Source organism: Apus apus, chromosome Z (genome assembly GCF_020740795.1).
Source record: "Apus apus isolate bApuApu2 chromosome Z, bApuApu2.pri.cur, whole genome shotgun sequence".
Taxonomy (NCBI): Eukaryota; Metazoa; Chordata; class Aves; order Apodiformes; family Apodidae; genus Apus; species Apus apus.
The window spans coordinates 29,990,659-30,009,854 of NC_067312.1; the positions used below are offsets into that span (position 1 = coordinate 29,990,659).

The 19,196-nt window shown below is 39.3% G+C and overlaps 1 protein-coding gene across 4 annotated transcripts in view; it reads left to right on the forward strand.

Annotated features, from left to right (window-relative positions):
* Positions 1 to 13,775, forward strand: part of RIC1 (RIC1 homolog, RAB6A GEF complex partner 1) — a 42,759-nt gene extending 28,984 nt beyond the window's left edge. For 3 of the 4 annotated variants that reach the window (XM_051643298.1, XM_051643300.1, XM_051643299.1), the window contains exons 13-26: positions 171 to 209; positions 500 to 610; positions 1,104 to 1,193; positions 1,794 to 1,954; positions 2,908 to 3,046; positions 5,262 to 5,378; positions 6,168 to 6,896; positions 7,253 to 7,411; positions 7,528 to 7,661; positions 8,679 to 8,965; positions 9,761 to 9,955; positions 11,042 to 11,231; positions 11,382 to 11,570; positions 11,908 to 13,775. In XM_051643298.1, the coding sequence (XP_051499258.1) occupies positions 171 to 209; positions 500 to 610; positions 1,104 to 1,193; positions 1,794 to 1,954; positions 2,908 to 3,046; positions 5,262 to 5,378; positions 6,168 to 6,896; positions 7,253 to 7,411; positions 7,528 to 7,661; positions 8,679 to 8,965; positions 9,761 to 9,955; positions 11,042 to 11,231; positions 11,382 to 11,570; positions 11,908 to 12,193 (2,826 nt within the window). In that variant the 3' untranslated portion in view covers positions 12,194 to 13,775. The remainder of the gene's footprint in view (positions 1 to 170; positions 210 to 499; positions 611 to 1,103; positions 1,194 to 1,793; positions 1,955 to 2,907; positions 3,047 to 5,261; positions 5,379 to 6,167; positions 6,897 to 7,252; positions 7,412 to 7,527; positions 7,662 to 8,678; positions 8,966 to 9,760; positions 9,956 to 11,041; positions 11,232 to 11,381; positions 11,571 to 11,907) is intronic. The other variant, XM_051643301.1, reaches the window with a different exon arrangement.
* Positions 13,776 to 19,196: the final 5,421 nt, after the last annotated feature.

Consider the following 19,196-nt stretch of genomic DNA (forward strand, 5'->3'; position numbering starts at 1 on the left):
AGGGGAGGTGTGGTAATTGTATTTAAAAAAGAAATCCCAACATTAAAAAACTTCAAGCCAGTGTTGTTTTGCTAAACACGGACATTGTACAGATTCCTTTAGAACATTATAACTAGTCACTAGTTTAATGGTGCTTGGTATGTTACGTGGTTTTTGTTTTGTTTTTTTAGATTCATAGTACATATCTAGAGAGCAACTGGCCTATAAGGGTGAGTTATTTTGAGAATATACAAGATTTCTTGCTTCTTTAAAAGTATTGGGTATTAGGTTTTTATAACTGTCCCTTTCAGGGTTGGATAACCTCTGGTAGACGAAAAAATTGTTTTACCTTACAGAAATGAGAGTATATGTTGGGCAGTAAAGTAGAAAATATGAAGGTGCTTTACAGGTTTTGACTCTGACATTATATTGCCTTGTGTTGATGTACTTTGATAGGATGCATAATCTAAATAAGTTCCCTCCTGAGGTTCAGGGTTGTTTTTTTTTCTTCTGTGAACAGTTTTCAGCTATTGACAAGCTTGGACAGAATGTAGCTGTTGTTGGCAAGTTTGGTTTTGCACATTATTCCTTACTCACCAAAAAATGGAAGCTGTTTGGAAATATTACGCAGGTGAGACTTTATGGTACTTTATTCAGGTGTACTGGGAGGTTGTATTTGTTGAAATATGACTCTTGGAGAAAATGTTTTTTGTTTGTTTGTTTGTTTTTTCCCCAAATAAACCTAGGCACGTTTAGAATTATGGATGCTGGTTTTGCATGTGATTTTCATAAAATGGCTGGAACACTTATGTTTTGGCTTTGGCACAATAATTGGTGTCTGATTATTGAAAGGTTTCCAAATCTGAGTGCATCTAGTCAGACACTTCCATATGTCTTATCTTGGAGTTGGTATAAGATGTAGCTTTGGATGCCAAGCTTGTAAGAAGCAGAAAGCTAATTTGAGAGATTTCAGACATGCCAGTAGCATAAGGAACTGGAGCTGTATTTTGTAAGACAATATTTGTACTTCACAAATTATTTTTTAGTACTTGGGTTTTCTGAAACAACAGAAGCTTCATTTGCCTTTGTTTTTTCTTTTCATTTGCTTGCTTTTTTCTTTTCAGGAGCAAAATATGATGGTAACAGGTGGCTTAGCATGGTGGAATGACTTCATTGTTCTTGCATGTTATAATTTGAATGATCATCAGGAAGAGGTAAGGTGTTTTTCTTCAAAGTATATAAATCCTTTTTGGAATATCTGATCTATTCTATAGTAGTATTATAAATAGGAAAAGCTAGATACATAGGTGGTTTCTGGTCACATTCAGAATTTCTTTGTAAATATGTAAGTAATTATTTGCAGAAAAGTTTACTATTGCTGTTAAAAGCTATTTTCTGCTGACTACCATTAACATACCCATAATTCTGAAAACTTTGACATTTTTCATGTTAGCATGAAGGCAATTTGGAGATGTGTATTTACAGTATTTTTGGGCACTTTTTGTAAGGACTTTTGTAATTAGATAAGCAGAAAAGCTTTAATTACTTTTGTTTTTTAAAAAACTAATGAATAAAACTCCTTATTTTGTTGAGTGCTTCATCTTTTGCTGTACTGTTCTTTATCTACTTTCGATGCAATAATACAACACAATGGAGAAGACATTTGATGAAACAAAATCCCTTTAATGTCTCTTGCTAGAAATCATTGACAGCCATCCCACAAAAAAAAAAAAAAAAAAATTGAATGTGGAATTACAGATCGTTTGTTTGTTGGTGAACAGAACCTGTCTGCAAACTACTGCTTTTTCTTGTAGCTGAGAATCTACCTGCGAACGTCTAATCTTGACAATGCATTTGCACACATCACCAAAGTGCAAGCAGACACGTTACTACTGAGTGTCTTCCGGGACATTGTAATATTGTTCAGAGCAGATTGTTCCATTTGCCTTTACAGTATTGAGAGAAGGCTGGAAGGGTGAGTATCCAGTATTTAAATGTGTTTGCAATAGTGTGCTTGGAAATCTGTTCTCAGTCTTGGTGAATTCTTTTAATATAAAGTTGCTTGTTAACTTGTAGAGTTCAGTGTTTAGTATATAGAGGGGTAAGTGTTGTCTGTATACACAAGTGATAGTTCGTGAGTGTCACTTTGCATGCTTGCAGATTTGCTTGTTAGGTGTGGAGGGAGTGACTGTACAAATGTGGTAGCTGGTAAGAACTTGAAAACTGAATGCAAATAGAAGAAAAAGGTATGAAAAGGCACCCACATATTTGAATAGTTTTAACAAAAAACATCACAAGTTTGAATTGATGAGGATGGTGATGGAGTAGAAATGATTGAGAGGAAAGGTTTTGTCAGTGGCATAGTTGTGGGAAGCTATTTTGTTGCAAAAGAAGTAGCAACATAAAAAACAGGTAGTTTCAGACAGTTAGGATTAGTCAACCTAAGGAGGGGATAAAGATTCTTAGATAATTTTTATGGAGTACCAAAGCAGGTAATTTTTCTTACAGTTACAGCATCTTGGTTTCAGCAAGAAGGGCCCTTTTTTTTTTTTTCTTAGCAGAAAGCAAGCTGTTGACCCACTTCGGAGGAAAGTATTTTTTAGCGCTTTTCAAAGAAAACTCCAACAAAACCCAAACCCTGGATTTGTCTTACTGAAGGGTGAATAGAGTCTTATTCCAAGGATCTGATGTTTTCTGTCCACTTGGAGCTGCATTGCCCAGAACAATCAATCAAGTAGACCAGCTTAGGTTTATTTGGTGACTTCATGTAGATATGTGGGCCTGCAGGATTCCTGGCTGAGCAGAAGTCTTCTTGGTCTGCAGAGTGAACTTTTTGCTGAGGTTAAATTGCTTACGTTTACTTGAAGATACTAATTTTATCTTTAAGACTATTTTAAAATTGCTAAATGTGGTCATCTTTCCTTTCAGTCTTAACCCTACTGCCAGTATCCAAGTTCTTCAAGAAGTGTCTATGTCTCGGTACATTCCTCATCCTTTTCTTGTAGTGTCTGTTACATTGACATCAGTGAGGACAGAGACTGGCATCACCTTGAAGATGCCTCAGCAGGTAACTGATCTGTAGTGCTCAGAACATAAAATGATTAGTGACTGGATTTGTTAGCTTAGTTCTCAAAGGTCATCTGGCTGATATTGAATAATAAATCAGGAGTTCCTCTGTGTGGTAAAATGCAAAATATGTGGGTTTGGATGTATGTATGTATGTATTATAGATGTGAATTGGGAGCAGGGTGGGTGGAAATAAAATCCAGACTCTTCTGTTTCATATCTTCTCTCATCATCTTGTAAAATTTGGGGCAGAATCTTGGATGTCAAATGAAACTTAACTATGTCAAAAGTACATTTCTCTATTGTGTATTAGAAGTTGAACACTGGAGCAATCCATGGCATTAGGAAGTACCTTTCTTGCATCAACAGGTCCATCACTCACAGAATAAACAGAAAAAAGGAAAAGGTGGTGTGTAACTCTTTTTAGGGCTACTTCTAGTCACTACACTAAACACACTACTACACTAAAATAAAGTAAGATAATCTCTCCCACTAGTTGTGTCAAGGGATAGGGCAACAGCTAAATGATGACTAAGATGTGAAGGTGAAGCCCTGTCTTTCTTTGAGGCCACTGAAAGCACAGTGCAAAAAGAACTTGGATTTTTGTAATCCATGGGGTAAACAAATTAAACTTCACTTTACACTGCAGCTACTCAGTTTATTGTGTCAACAGAACAGCTGCCTTAAGACAGTTCACAAGTTGCATTGTCTGTGAGGTAGGATGTGAAGGAGCATATTTTTCTCCACATACCAAAGCCACTGGCAGACAGAAAAATAATAGCACGAATGTAATATCTGAAGGTTTGCAGTTGTTTTCTTCAGCTCATTCTAATTTGGTGCCCCACAATGCTTAACACGTGTCCTAAGACTTTAATGCAGTCTTAGACAAAGGCATAAAAGGTAATGTGATTGTGGTCGTCTGGTCTAGCATTGTTATTTCTGAACTGCCTGACCTGTGGTGTTTCCTCATTTTGAGAAGAAGCTACTGAAACTTTTTAGAGCACTAATAATATTTTAAACTTTGCTTCAGACTGAATCTTAGAATAATATCATAGAATCATAGAATGTTTTGGGTTGGAAGGGACCTTAAAAATGATCTAGTTCCAACCCCTCTGCTGACACCTCCCACTGGCTCAGGTTGCTCAGGACAGGGGCATTCACAACTCCTCTGGGCAACCAGTTCCAGTATCTCACCACCCTCACAGTGAAGAATTTTTCCTAATGCCTAACCTGAATCTCCCCTCTTCAGTTCAAAACCGTTACCCCTTGTTCTCTCACTACAAGCCCTTGTAAAAAGTCCCTCCCCATCTTTCCTATAGGTGTGCTTTGGGCCCTAGAGGGTTGCTATAAGGTCTCCCTGGAGCTTTCTCTTCAGCCTGAACAACCCCAACTGTGTCAGCCTGAACAAATATTCCCCCTTTCCTTTCTAACAAAGAACTCATATCTTCAAACTTTGCCAATCCTCCTGACAAAAAAAAAAAAAGAAATAAAATATAAAACTAATGTTAGCACTGAGTATGACATTGCAATGTAGATGAACTTAGCACAGGCTGTCAGCCTTTTCAGTTGTGTTTCTTTTAGTGACCTTAACCCCTGATGCAGAAACTTATCATACAAGCTCTCTGCCAATGTACTTTAAAGGGAAACTTCACAGCATGATACTAGCTCCAGTGGTTTGTTTTGAAACTAACATGAAACAGTTCTGAAATAAACCTTTAGAAAGAATACTTTGCTTTCTTAATATGCCTAACTAGAAAGATTTCTTTAACTGCAGCTTCTAAAAGTTCAAGATGCTTTACAAGTGTGGCTAAACTCCTTTTGGCTCTACTTTTTTTGAGCTTGTATATCAGTGTTAGTCTTTGCAGTCGGATACTGGCAGTCATATAGTGGTGATACTGAGAAGAATACAAAGCTTTGTTTTTCTTAAGTACTGATGGCTTGCCCATGGCAAGAGTTGCAAAAATTCCGTATCAGATAAGCCCATGGAATGAGTCTAGTGAACAAGAAACCTTGCAGTATTTATTCCTTTGCACATAAACACATCTATTGGTAGGCACTTAGTTCTGCTTGTTTTTTTTGAGTCCTTCTGCGTTGAATTTGGTTGTTAGTCATCTCTGTATAATTTGCTCTTTTATTCTGGATTTGTATTGTGGTTATAGGTGAAATGAATCATTCAAAACACTTGAAAAATTTGCATAATACTCTTGCATCCTTAGGCTTGTGAAGCTGAAAGTATTATGCTGAACTTAGCAGGACAACTCATTATGTTGCAAAGGGATCGATCTGGACCCCAGATACGAGACAAGGATAGTAATCCTAATCAAAGGAAGCATGTGAGTAAAATATATGTGTTATATATGGCTTCAGAGATGTTGTCAGGGCCTGAAGACGTTGTGGAAGGGAGTCGTCCAGGCATAAAGAAAAGACGTCTGTAGCACCAGGCAGTGACTACACTTCCAGGCTGAATTGTTTGCTGGAAGTAAATCACTGTTCTTGAGAATTTATTTTTTTTTTTGGTCTATGAATCTGTGAAACCTAATTGTGTGAATGTCTAACTAAAGTATTTACTACTTGCATTGCAGAGAAGGATATAAGTTTTAAGTGTAAAGGTCCTGTGCAAAATTTGTTATGCACTAATAATGGAAAATTTCCAATCTATCTAAAAGTTTTCTCTGTGAATATTATTAGTATTTTATGCAGAGTATGCTTAAAAGGTTCCTAAAAACAGTAATAATAGAAATCAGTGACTGAACTTTTCAGTTTTTCTGTGCTGATGAAAAACACTCTTACATGAAGAAAGCACTTTGGGAGATTGAGATCTGAAAAGTTTATATGAAGAGTTGTTTGCAGCTGAATCCAACTAGCAAATTTGGTGTTTGTAGTAATTTTTTTTAGTTCTAGGTTAGGCTCTTAGGGTAACTGAAGAAGCAGAGAGCAGTTATTTATTTTCCTCCCATATTCTCACCCCTCTGGCTTCCTGGCTAAGTATAAGGAGGTTAAAAAAATGAAATGTGTCTTTTGAGTTAAGGTAATTAATTAAGTGGTGTTTTCCCAGGTGCTAGGTTGCAGTTAAGGGATAAGCTGATTCTGATTTTTTTTTAATTTATTTATTTTTTTAATAGCTGCCTTTTTGTGCTCCAGTTGTCCTAGCCCAGTCTGTTGAAAATGTATGGACTACTTGCAGGATCAACAAACAGAAACGCCACTTACTGGAGGCACTGTGGCTCAGCTGCGGTGGGGCAGGTATGAAAGTCTGGCTTCCCCTGTTTCCCAGAGATCATCGAAAACCGCATTCCTTTCTGTCAAGACGGATCATGCTGCCTTTTCACATCAACATATACCCACTGGCTGTTTTGTTTGAAGATGCCTTGGTTCTTGGTGCTGTTAATGACACTGTGCTCTATGACTGTTTATACACTCAAACCAGTGCTAGAGAACACTTAGAGGTTCTCTTTCCTTTCTCCATTGTTGAGAGAACTTCTCAGATCTACCTCCATCACATTTTACGCCAGCTCTTGGTTCGGAACCTCGGTGAACAAGCCTTGCTTTTGGCCCACTCTTGTGCCACACTACCATACTTCCCTCACGTACTAGAACTGATGCTTCATGAAGTGCTGGAAGAAGAAGCTACCTCGCGGGAACCCATTCCCGACCCTCTGCTTCCCACTGTGGCAAAGTTCATTACAGAGTTCCCCCTCTTCCTGCAGACAGTTGTTCATTGTGCTAGGAAGACAGAATATGCCCTGTGGAATTACCTTTTTGCTGCTGTCGGAAACCCGAAGGACTTATTTGAAGAGTGCTTAATGGCCCAGGACTTGGACACAGCTGCCTCTTATCTGATTATCCTACAGGTAATGGTACATCATGTATTGCAAGAGACGTGGTATTTACTAATGTTGTATTTAAAAGATACTGTCGTACCAAAGTGACACCTCTCAAACAAATTTTTAATTTAACAGTTTTCTGTTGAGATTATGTGTTTTGGCGTATGTTATGAAAGGGGAGGAATATCATGCAATATAAGGATCCTTATAAGGATATAAGGATAAATATAAGTTTACTGTTAAAAAAAGGAAAATAATAGCTTGAAATTTGCTTCTTCTAATTTCTGGTATACCTGAATGTGACATGATGTGCTTTGGTTTAATAAGACTTTGATTGCTCATTGACAAAAGCAAATGAATTAATTATGCCTTGTTACTTGCAGAATATGGAAGTTCCAGCAGTTAGCAGACAGCATGCTACTCTCCTATTTAATACTGCCTTAGAGCAGGGAAAGTGGGACCTCTGTCGTCATATGATCAGATTTCTTAAAGCCATTGGCTCTGGCGAGACAGAGACACCTCCAGCTACACCAACAACTCAGGTTTGTGATGAGAAAAGTAAATACTATGCATCAAACCTTGCTGTTATAAACTAAGTCTTGCTATTACGTAGCACGTTTGCTCCTTTGACTGTATCTTTGGGTTTTCTTGGTTTTAGGAACCTAGTTCAAGTAGTGGCTTTGAGTTCTTCAGACATCGCAGCATTAGTTTATCCCAATCAGCAGAGAATCTCCATAGCAAATTCAATTTGCCAAAAACACTGAGCATGCCCTCTGGCCCATCAGGAAAAAGGTAACTGGTTATAGTGTCCTCTCCTTCCCCACTTTATTAGGTAATGTACCAACCCTTCCCAAATGAAGTTACAGAAGTACATTATATGATAGATTTTTCCATAGCCTCCCTCCACATCCTTCTGCATTGGTCATTTCCTAGCTCTTGTAATGTCTCTGCTTCTCTCTTACATTCTTGGGAGAATGTATTCTTACACATGTAAATAAATGTGTATGTGTATGTATATATACACAGGCACACTTACATCGGTATCGCTGACCAAAAGCCTCTGAATCCACAGGACGCATATGCAGTAATAGCTAGTGAGACTGCATGAATGTCCTATCACTGAAGGATCTGTTTTTGCTGAAGACACATCTTGAGCATCTCACAGTACTGCATCATGGTAGTAGTATACCTTGTACTGTGACACAGTGCATGCACATCTTGATCTAGCAATGTGTTGCCAAGCCATAAATGGAGCCTTTTTACACCTGGGGGGAATCCCTCCTAGACTGCTGTATACAGAATTTATACTGGTTAATACTAATGTTCAGAAGCAGCACTGACCTGGGATTCACCATTAGCTTGATTTTGGCTTTTTTCCCCCATATAAGACCTTCACACCAGGCTTAGAACAAATTAAAATGCTTTTATTTTGTAATTTTCCATAGAGAGTGCTATCTTAAGGGTTCTGATAGGAAGGCTTTTGTATACTCATACTTATTCTCTAAACTTGTTTCTCAGAAGTCACTTTGCAGTGGCATCTGCCTTTTATCTCATTTTTTCCTGCATTGCTAGTATTTTAATAATCTGTGGACACTGCTGCTATTTTAAGTTCTCTTATTTTACTTACCTGTTGAGGCAGTGGATCTTTTAGAGAACATAAATAGGAAGGAATGGTGGAAACTCCTTCTGTTGGTATGTGGAAAGTTCCCACCACTACTCTGGTCACTCTGTGTACTGTTGTTGTGGGCAACAGCCTGTTACGACTGTTTAACAGCCTTAATGTCACTGTTCACTCTGGTTTGTCTGTAGGTGGAGTAAAGACAGTGACTGTGCTGAGAACATGTACATTGACATGATGCTCTGGCGGCACGCTCGGCGTCTGCTGGAGGAAATCAAGCTGAAAGACCTTGGCTGCTTTGCTGCACAGCTGGGCTTCGAGCTGATCGGCTGGCTCTGCAAGGAGCGAGCCAGAGCGGCCCGCGTGGACGACTTTGTCTTCGCTTTGAAAAAGCTACACAAGGATTTCCTCTGGCCATTTCCCGTCATACCAGCTTCATCCATCAATTCACCTTTCAAGAATGGAAAGTACAAGACAGGTGCTGTAACATCTGAGTTGGTTTCCCTCCTGTAGTTCTATACCCATTACTCTGAATCTATCCTTCCTCAGTTCAGCCAAGCAAAGAATAGGCTGAGGCTTGCCACCCGCACAGCTTTCTCACACAGGGTGTGTTTTTTGAAGGGATTCTGTTCAGCACGGGCAGCATCTCTTGTGTAGTCTGATTACATCATTTCTGTTGAGGTTTCTTGCTTTCTCGGGTGCACTGAACTGGATGGCACTTGGGAGTTACTGTTCTTTGTGGATATTGCCCTTTGATGTAAATTCTGCTACAGAAAATTACTAAAATCGACATTTTTTAGATGAGGTTCTGATTAACCTTTTTATATTTAAAAAAGTACTGTTCCTAGTATTTGAAATGTGCTTTATGTTAAAGTGTAAGAATTATGAGGACTTGCTTAAAACTATATATAAAAAAAAACTATAAAAAAAATACTCCTTTATATTATTAACCTCTCCTCCATTCACTAATTTATCTTCTCAGGGCAAAGCTGGTACTAGCTGCCAAGTCTTCCTCTTTTGTACCATTATTTAGTTACATTGATGCTAAAACTTTTTATCAGCTGATAATTCTTTTGTGCCGATGCTGGCAGAAAAAATGACCAGAAATCCTTGAAATACCTAAACTTGTTGCATTTCCTTACTTTTGGTGATCCCGCAGCAGACTAATTGACTATTGACTGAGAAGTTTTAGCTTCCTGAAATGCCTGGAGAGAATTTTCCAAATATAGTTTTTAATGGTTGCCTGACTTTTTTTGGTGGGTTCTTTTTTCAGCCATGGGGGAGCAGCTGCTAAAATCTCGGTCTGCAGACACCTTTGTAAACATGGAAATGGACACAGGGGTTTCAAACACACCTAGGAGTCGCAGCTGGCTTGGCACTGTGAGCTCCTCTCAGAGAGAGATTGACACAGTTTCATCCCATGGACCACACATGCAAGATGCATTCCTTTCTCCTTTGCTAAGTAAAGGTTAGTCACTCTTCCTTCTGTCTGCTCATTGGAAAAATGCACTTGGAAGTATGTATTTACATTTTTGTATTTGCATGCCACTGCTGTATTGTTGCTTCTCAACTGCTGATAACAGTTATTCAGGAAAAATTGTTGAAAAGTGAACTGAAATTTTTACAACAGAAAGACAATGTCCATGTCATACACCTTTAAGTATCCGAAATAGAACAGGAAATTGGTATTTGGTGAAGTTCCTGTATGTTTTAGTTTTTTTACAGTCTGGCTGAGAAGAGTTTTTTTAGTTTTTTATCTTTGTCTCTGGCACAGGTTGGCCTCTTGCACAGGTTGGCACAGTTCTAATGTATAAACTTTCTGCTTTTGGATTTCTGTAGAAAGAAATTACTAGTCTTTAACATGTTGTGAGCTGGATTCTAATAATAGTAATTTCACAAATAACTACTCCAGCAGTGGTATTTGTGGGCAAGAAGGTAATAAAATAACTTTCTGACTTTATGAGTATTTTCCACAGAAAAGATGATCTACTTTAGCATGGAAACTTTAATATGGAGTCTCATGAGTTCATGATTCACTGCTAGAATGGTTTCAGCTTTGTTATTACTGTTCCTGTGTGTTTTTGTAATTAGTGAAGGTAAAATATTTACATTACCAAGCATTCAGAATCTTCCAGGTTTTGTATGAAGATTTTGCTATTGCATTTTCATTTTTAACGAAGTTTAAGGTTAAAGTGGTATCTCTAAAGAGACTGCAACCCTTCCTACAGAGTTAATTGTAGGACTGTAGTATGTAAGAGGCTGTCACTGTGTTCTTACAGTGATTGGCAACACATCTCCAGGAACTCCTATTGATACTGTTCTGCAGAACTATTTATATTTTATAGAAAAACTATTGCATTCTTGCAGTAATAGTTCTAGCATATAGTGTGACAAGAATGCTGAAATGAGATGGAGGGTATGCCTGTTGTAACTTCTTAGCACTGTGACACACAGGAAAGCATTATGGTGCCATTTGTGAGTTTCTATAGGAAGTAGTTCAGAAATTCTGAGTCTTACTAAAATACGTAGTTTCTTTTTCCCTTATGTTTCTGAGTGTTTTTGATAGGTGATGAATGCAGCATTGGTTCAGCAACAGACCTGACTGAAACAAGTTCCATGGTGGATGGTGACTGGACCATGGTGGATGAAAACTTCTCCAGTCTAAGCTTAACTCAGTCAGAGCTTGAACACATATCTCTAGAAATGGCAAGTAAAGGGCCACACAAGTCACAGGTCCAGCTGCGGTACGTAATACAATCTTTGCTTTTAAAATGTCAAATGACTAGTGTGTGACATTAGCAAACAGAAACACTGTCTACAGAGCCACACTGAGTTTTGTCTTCAGAGTGGAAAAATAAATACGTAGATTCCATATAGGCACTTTCTCCATATAGGTACTTGCTACATATCTTCATGGAAGCAGGCTGTCTGGATTGGTGCATTATCATAGGCCTTATCCTCAGAGAATCTTCAGTGATCAACCAGGTTTTCAGTATAATGCAGTCCTCAGATATTGATCGAGAAATCTGTCAGAATATCAAGACTGGCCTGTATGCTGTTGACAGATGGGCTTCTACAGATTGGTAAGTGTTATTTACCTCCTTCAATTTCCTCCTCCAGTTGTAGAGAATTAGATACGCAAAAATTATTTTGAGTTACTGAAACAATGATTCAAAAGCACTTTTGCAGAAAATTTCAGTCACTTAACACAGTTGTGTTCCAACTGGGGAAAAAAACCAAAACTAACAACAAACCAAACCCAAAACAACCAACTCCCCAACTTCACTGGAGTTTCTGTACAGGAAGTATTATATAAGATACTAATTTATATTAAACATCTCCCAAGAAAAAAATTCAGGCATAGGACAGAAGCACTATTTTCTCTATCACTGATGGTGTTGTGTGTCATTATTTTCCTAGCCCTGGGTACAAGCCATTTCTAAATATCATCAAACCACAGATCCAGAAACTAAGTGAAATAGCAGAAGAGCAGGTACAGCCTGAAGCTTTTCAGCCAGTGAATCCTTCTAAGGTTGCTGAGCAAGCGAACCCCAGAGCTGAGGAAAGCAGGACTTCATCTAGCCATGGCACTAACCCTCAGAGTGATGCTGGGAACAGCAACGCAAGCAGGCATGAAGAGGACAAGTCTAAGACAGAGGATGAGGATTCATTCCAAGAAGGCAGTTATGACTGTATTGTGTCTTAAATGGAAGATGAACAACTTCCCAAGCATCAGGTGTGAATGGAAGCAAACCAGCTCAGACATGCTTCCATGTTTTGCATTTGTACTTCTATTTTTTTTTTTTCTTAAATCTTTAGTGGGGATAACTAAGCAGCAGTTTCATCTAATACTTTCAAAAGGAGGCAATTTCTTTTCATGCGATCTTCAAACTGCAGCTTTAGGTTTTGATACTTAGTAGTGTTGAGAGACAGTACATACATATGGAGGGGGAGACAGGTTCATCAATAACTTTACATCACCAACACTTGTTCTGCAAGCAACTGCTTATCTCTTGCTTGAGTTTAAAAGGCAAAGAGGAGATTAAATGTAAAAACTGTTATCCTTTGCAGCTTGCCTGCCTAAGAAATGTCTGATCAATGCAGTTCAGATTGGTTTGATACTGATGTTTTGTATTAAAGGACTGTAAAATATATTGTATGTTTTTGTGAATACTCTTGTACAAATCCCAAGGCTGTACCATGTTTGAAGGTACCAATATGTATTGTGCATGTTTCTAGATTACTAGTAAAGTTAAAGCAGAGTTGCACTTCTTTCTGGATGAGACGTACTTTACTGACCTAACATCGACACACGGTGGCTTACCTGTTTTTTACTGCCACTTACAGATCTTCTAGTTGGGTTTAAGGGATTGCTGAAAGTTATTTATTTCACTGTAAATTCTTTTTCTGAAAAATGGATTTTTAAAATGTAAATAATCATCATGTACTCTTGCTATGGAAAATTAGTTTAACAGCTCATACTTAAACATTTTTCAAACATTTTATAATATGCATACTTGTAACTAAGACATATTTAACTTTCATACAATCTTATGGAAAGCTGGCTGCAGAAGTCTGTTGCTTTGAGGTACTTATTTTTTCTAGCTGCTGCCCCTATGTAATAACTACCTGTAACAGTATTAATTTAGATATTAGCTTGTTTGTACTGTGCAATCTGAACAAAAAATGCAACATTACTCATTTTATACAAAAAATAAACTAGTTTATTTTTTATAGCATCACTTGATTACTGACATGGACCAAACTAGTCATCATATGGTAGTTACAGCATCTGTTGCTTTTATAGTATAGATACTAAATGCACATCCACTTAAACTCTGAAAATTAAGAATATTCACAATTAAGGTGAAATAAATTGTACTTTTATCATCTTTATTTCCTTTGTAGATAAGATCAAGTGCTTTAAAATGTAAAAATATTAATCTTGCTTTAGAACGGCTTTACTAAGCCAGTACAACCAGTGCAAGTGCAATAATAATTGTGAGTATCACTTGAAAGGCTGGAGATTTTAGTTGAATGAAAGTTGAATTCCCATTTAAGAGCTGAAATTAGTATTAGAGTAAAGAAATCCAGTTCAAGAGTCCCAGGATTAAGCTTAGTCTGCATTGTAGCTACTGGTTACAGATAATGTCTATCATACCTACGAGCCTGTTGTGATCTGACATCAAAAATCCATTATTGTTATAAGGGGATACTTAAAGCTTTTTTTATTATTGAAAACCTGCTTAATCTATGTTGAAAGGAATAAAAACTGTACTTCAAGTTAATATTTTTCTGTGGTTTTGTGGTAATGATGTAAGCCAAGCCCATGCGGATCAGCTTTCTGCTGTTCAGATTTTGGATCTGTACAAGTAAACATTCATGACTGATATACTAACAGTCTTAAATCTTTTTAGTTGTGAACTTTTAGAAGTTTGTACTTCTTTAGTAGTAATTATCTCTATGCAAATCTTATGTAGCAATTCTGTATTTCAGTTTCACTGCTATTATACCTGTAATTAAAAGACAAATGTATTCAACTTTACTTGAAGTTACTCCTGTAGAAAATAACTATTTCTGACTTCAAGCCATTGACAGTAAGTTACCAGAATTCAAGCAGGTTGCCGCAGAGCAACAAAGATCTCAAAGAAGCTACCCAATTAGGATTGTTTTAATTTGCCCCATCATACCCTTATGACCTGTTTTACAGGAGGAAGGTATCAAGCTGCTTACTTTAAAATTACCTTATTAGCGCACCTTTGAAGTTACAACCATCTGTTGTTTTGCAAAGAGGCAGAGTGGTCAGGCACTGGAACAGCCTGCCCTGGGAAGTGGTGGAGTCACCATCCTTGGAGGTATTCAAGAAACATGTAGATGTGGCACTTCAGGGCATTCTGTAGTGAGTGGCTGAAGTTGCTGGGTTTTTTTGTTTGTTTGGGGCTTTTTGTGGGTGCTTTTTGGTGGGATGTGTTGGGGAGTGTGTTTTGGCTTGTGTTGGGTTTCAGTTTTGTGCTTTTTTGTGTGTGTGTTTTGTTGTTTTTTGTGTTGATGTTTGGACTGTGATTTCAGAGGTCCTTTCCAGCCATGATGATTCTCTGATTGTGTGGTAGCAAGGGGGGGCTGCAGGCATGGCCTCGAGTGAAGCCCAAAAGCTGCCTCTGTCAGACACAGCCAGTTCCAACAGACCCACCACTGGCCACAGCTGAACCAGTCAGCCAAGCTGGTGACTCTTCTCTCTAATGTATTTAACAAGGGGTAAAAATATGCTTTGCAGCAGCTATGAGACAGATAACTGAGGGGGAAATAAAAACATGTGAGACCAGTCCTGCAGGCAGCTGCACCAGTAAAGGAGGAGCAGGAGGTGTTCCAGGCATTGGGACAGAGATGCCCTGCAGCCTGCAAATCTGTACAAGTAAACACATGTATTACTGATACATTAACAGTCTTAATTTTAGTAACTTAAAACTGTGCTACTGTTGTTTAGCAGTTAAATCTTTTTCGAGCATGGTGAAACAGGCTGCTCCCTGCAACCCACTGTGGAGCATGTTGGAGCAGACACCACATTGAAGTTTGTAGAGAACTCCACCCCAGGGCAGGTGGCTGAGCCCTGAAGGAAGCTGCAGCACAGGGGGAGCCCACACAGGAGCAGGTTTTCTGGCATGAACAGTGGCCCGTGGGGGATCTATGCTGGAATACTCTGTTCCTGAAGGACTACCCCAGCAAGAAGAGGGAGGCTCCACATTGGAAGACCATCCCATGCGAGGAACCCTATGCTGGAGTAGGGGAACAGTGTGAGGAGGAAGGAGTAGCAGAGATGAACTGTTACAGACTGACTATGACCTGACCATCCTTGATCCCACTGCACCATTGTGGAAGAAGAGGTAGAACAGGAAGCTGAGTCTGGGGAAAAAGGGAAAGTATGGGAAAGGTGTTTTTATTTTTGTTTGTTGCTATCCTACTTCATTGTAATTGGCAATACATTGAATTAGTTTTCCACGAGGCCAGTTTGTTTTGCCTAGTTAGGTAACCAGTGAGTCATTTCCCTGTCTCAATCCATAAGCTTTTTCATCTTATTTTTTCCCTAGTGGCCTACAGAGAAGAGTGTGTGAGAGAACAGCCTCGAGGGCACATGGCAGCCAGCCAAGGTTAACCCACTACAAAAGGTTTATTCTTTTACAAATGTGCACTATTACTTCAGTCTAAACAGTTAATCAGTTAAGGGTAAACATTTTACACGTCATTCCAACTCACTTGTCACCCCTCTGGCTTTGCTTATCCAGCTCACATAAAACTGGTTTGTGCCAGCCTGGCCTATTTAAGCGCTTAGCATTTATGGGCATAAGAAAGATGTCCAAGTTCCTCCTTCACCAACATTTGTGTATCATCAAGTTTTCTCCTTCTGAGTCTCAGCCTGTATAAAAATAATTTCCTCTGAAGAACAGCAACAATGCTGAATTCCTTGCTACTTTAAGAAAGAATCCTCTCACACAGGGCACAGTTGCAAAAGTGCTTGAGTCAAATCACAGTTCTGAGGATAATTTTCACCATGACTTTTGTGAACCAAAGTAAGCAAATTTTTCACTAGTGTGTTTTAGTCAAAATAAACAGTTAAAACAGTGTCTGTAAGCTACAAGGTAAGTAAGTAAACAGAAATAGATTAATGCATGCTGTAACCAGAACCTATACAGAAGAGGTCCCTTCTCAAAGAGGGGGAAAGCTGCCTACAGCTATAATAACGTAATGATATAAAAGATGACAGGTAACTTGGTGAGAGTAATAAGCTGACTTCAACTGAAGGAAGGAGAGCCCTCAAGAAAAATGAAGGCCATGGACCTAACTTATGGTCTCATCACAGTGTCCTATCCCACAGCTGAAAACTGTTGAGATGTTCTAGATGGGCAGCAGAGATGAATGCCAGCTTATGGCAAGTGGCAAAAGTAGTTTCAGTGCTTAAACACAGAAAATCAAGAAGCTTTCTCATACCACCCTGAAAGAAAATACAACTTGCTGAGTTTTCTATGTACCACCTGAAAGAAGTAGGAGCTTCTGACCATAGAGCACTGAAAAGACTACAAAAGCCCACCCTAGAGGGTGAAGCTAGCTAAACAGTTCAGACGTAAGGCACATAACCACTCGTAACTTTTTTCAAATTATTGTTTCTTATCCAAAAAAAGAAACACCCTATCACTACACACAAAAAAAAAAAGCAGCATAAATGAATAAACAATGCATAGGCAGACTTCTAAGACAGTCACTTAAATTCAGCCTTCCGCTTTGTTCCAGTATCTCAGACGAGACTGACAGAATTACTGCTTTCTAGACAAACTACAGCTAACTTTTAAGACTGATTCTTAGACCTTTCTGAAATTGAAATTATATGAAAGCTGTTCTGTTAATGCTTGACACCCTGCTTTATCCTTGGCATGTGCTCAACTGCAATCGCAGCTTTGATAGAACCACGATGTGGCAGAGCCAAACAGAACCTTTTCTGCAGTGAAGAGTGAAATCTGACTAACTTCTAAGACTAATTTTTCTGGTTTGGTGGGTTTTTTGGTAGTGGGGGAGGGGCCCCAGGGTGGGTCCGGTGAGAAGCCTAGAAGCTCCCCCTGCTCCAAACCCAGCCAGGGAGCCATTAGAGGGACAATAGATGCACCTCTGCCATTAACATACGAAATAACACATGTAAGACCTGAGCAGAGAAGGACTTGGGGGAGAAGAGCTGTGCTGGGGAAGGAGAGCAGTGCTGGTGGTTGCCGATGAAGAAGGTGCCCAAGCAGAAGTTTCACTGCCAACCCATGGCGAGATGGCAGCTGTCCCCCTGCACTCATGGAGGAACGTGGTGGAACATTCCCTGGGGGTGCCAGGGGAGGTGGCTGTTCCCAAAGCAGCCGTGACTCTGTGGGAAGCCCAGGCTGGAGCAGCTCCAGACCTCGTGGGAAGGACTCATGAAGGAGAGGTTCATGGATGACTCTCTCCTGTGGGAGGGACCCCGTGGGGAAGCAGGGCAGGACTGTAAGGAATCCTTCTTCCTGAGGAGGAAGGAGCAGCAGAAACCACCTGCCTGTGAACTGACTGTCCCCCTGTGCTGCTGGGGGGAAGGAGGGAGAGAAACTGGGAACAAAATGATTTGGGCCCGGGAAGAAGGCAGAGGTGGGGGTAACATGTGCAAGCCCTGCTCTGTGTGTTGTCTGTGTCCTGTGTGCATCTGATTAATGTCAAAATTATTATTTTTCCTCAAGTTGAGTCTGTTTTGCCTGGGACCTTAATCAGTGAAGAACCCTCCTAGTCCTTTGTCTCAACCCCTGAGCTTTGTCCTCCTCATCCCCAAGTGTGTGTGTGGAAGTGGAGTTGACTGAGTGACCATGGGGCTGTTCTTTTGTTGTCATGTTGGGCCCAAACCACGACACTAAGTTATAGTCTGACAGTGGAACAGATTTTTCATGAAGACTGAGAATCCATGTTCTATCTCCAGAACAGAGTCACACAACTTCACAAGGTCTAACCACACAGTTTTGTGTCAGCACTTAGGATTACTAATTTGGCATGGCTTTTTAACCATCCTTCACTAAGACCACATAACAAGTTCTAAAATGGGTCATCCTCCCAGATTATTATCACGAGCCAAATTAGGTTTAGCCCTCAAGGATTAAAGCAGTGAACAACACTACCATGCAAGGGAACTCTTCAGCAGCTACATCACAGGTACTACAATTAGCTCTGTATAAACTTGTTAGATCTTGTCTATTTGATTAGTTTTTCCAACAGGCTTTTCAACCCAATCTGGATTGACCAGACATCACAGACAGGTCTTGCTAATGTAGAAACACTCCACTCAGCTCAAAAGCCTGTCACTTTGTGCATGATAGCTGAACTTCTCCTGTTCATTGCACCTATCCCATTCTTTAAATGTGTACTTCTGTATGACAGGCAATCTGATCTGAAGATACGATGACACCTAATGCAGCTAGTGCTGCATTAGACTGCATAACCACAACATGTACAAAGCTCTTTTGCAACCACATACTTAAACTGATAAAATACTTATTTCTGAAGCTCTTTTACCTATAGATACCTAACAGAGTACTAAGTATGTTAGTAGAGAATGTAATAGATTCTCAAAGCTATCAAAGTCTGGGGAGAACTCCTTTATTAAGAATCAGGAAAGCAATTTAGAAAAGGAGGCTAGGAATGGAATTTTTTTCAGAGGAACACAGGGAAACTCCAATTAACTGGCTGCTTACTGCCCCCTGTAAGAATAAAGACTTTCTAATCCCATGTCATCCTACCCTTAAAATTATCAGCTGTCTGCTTTTTGTGTGTTACACAGGATAAGACAACACTTTTTATGAGAAAAAATAAACCTTGGTTGCAGACTAATCTTGTACTGAATAGGGAAGCAGACAGTGAAACACTTGGCAAAATTTTCCATCCTGTTTTTCTGCCTGTGATCATCAACAAATTTGCTCCCAACTATAACTTTTGCAAAGAATAATTCACTTCAGTACCAGTGACTGCCGTGGCACATCCTGTTTCAAGAAAAACCTTCCTCTCCAGGCAACCAGCCAGGGCCTGCATTTTAACATTTCTCAGCTAATTTTTACATTTTTCGGCCATGCATCTCTACCACACAGCTCCAATTCTAGCTGTCCAATTCTGAAATGGCTTAGCAGTACTTTCACCTCAAGCTTAAATAAAACATTATTGCAACA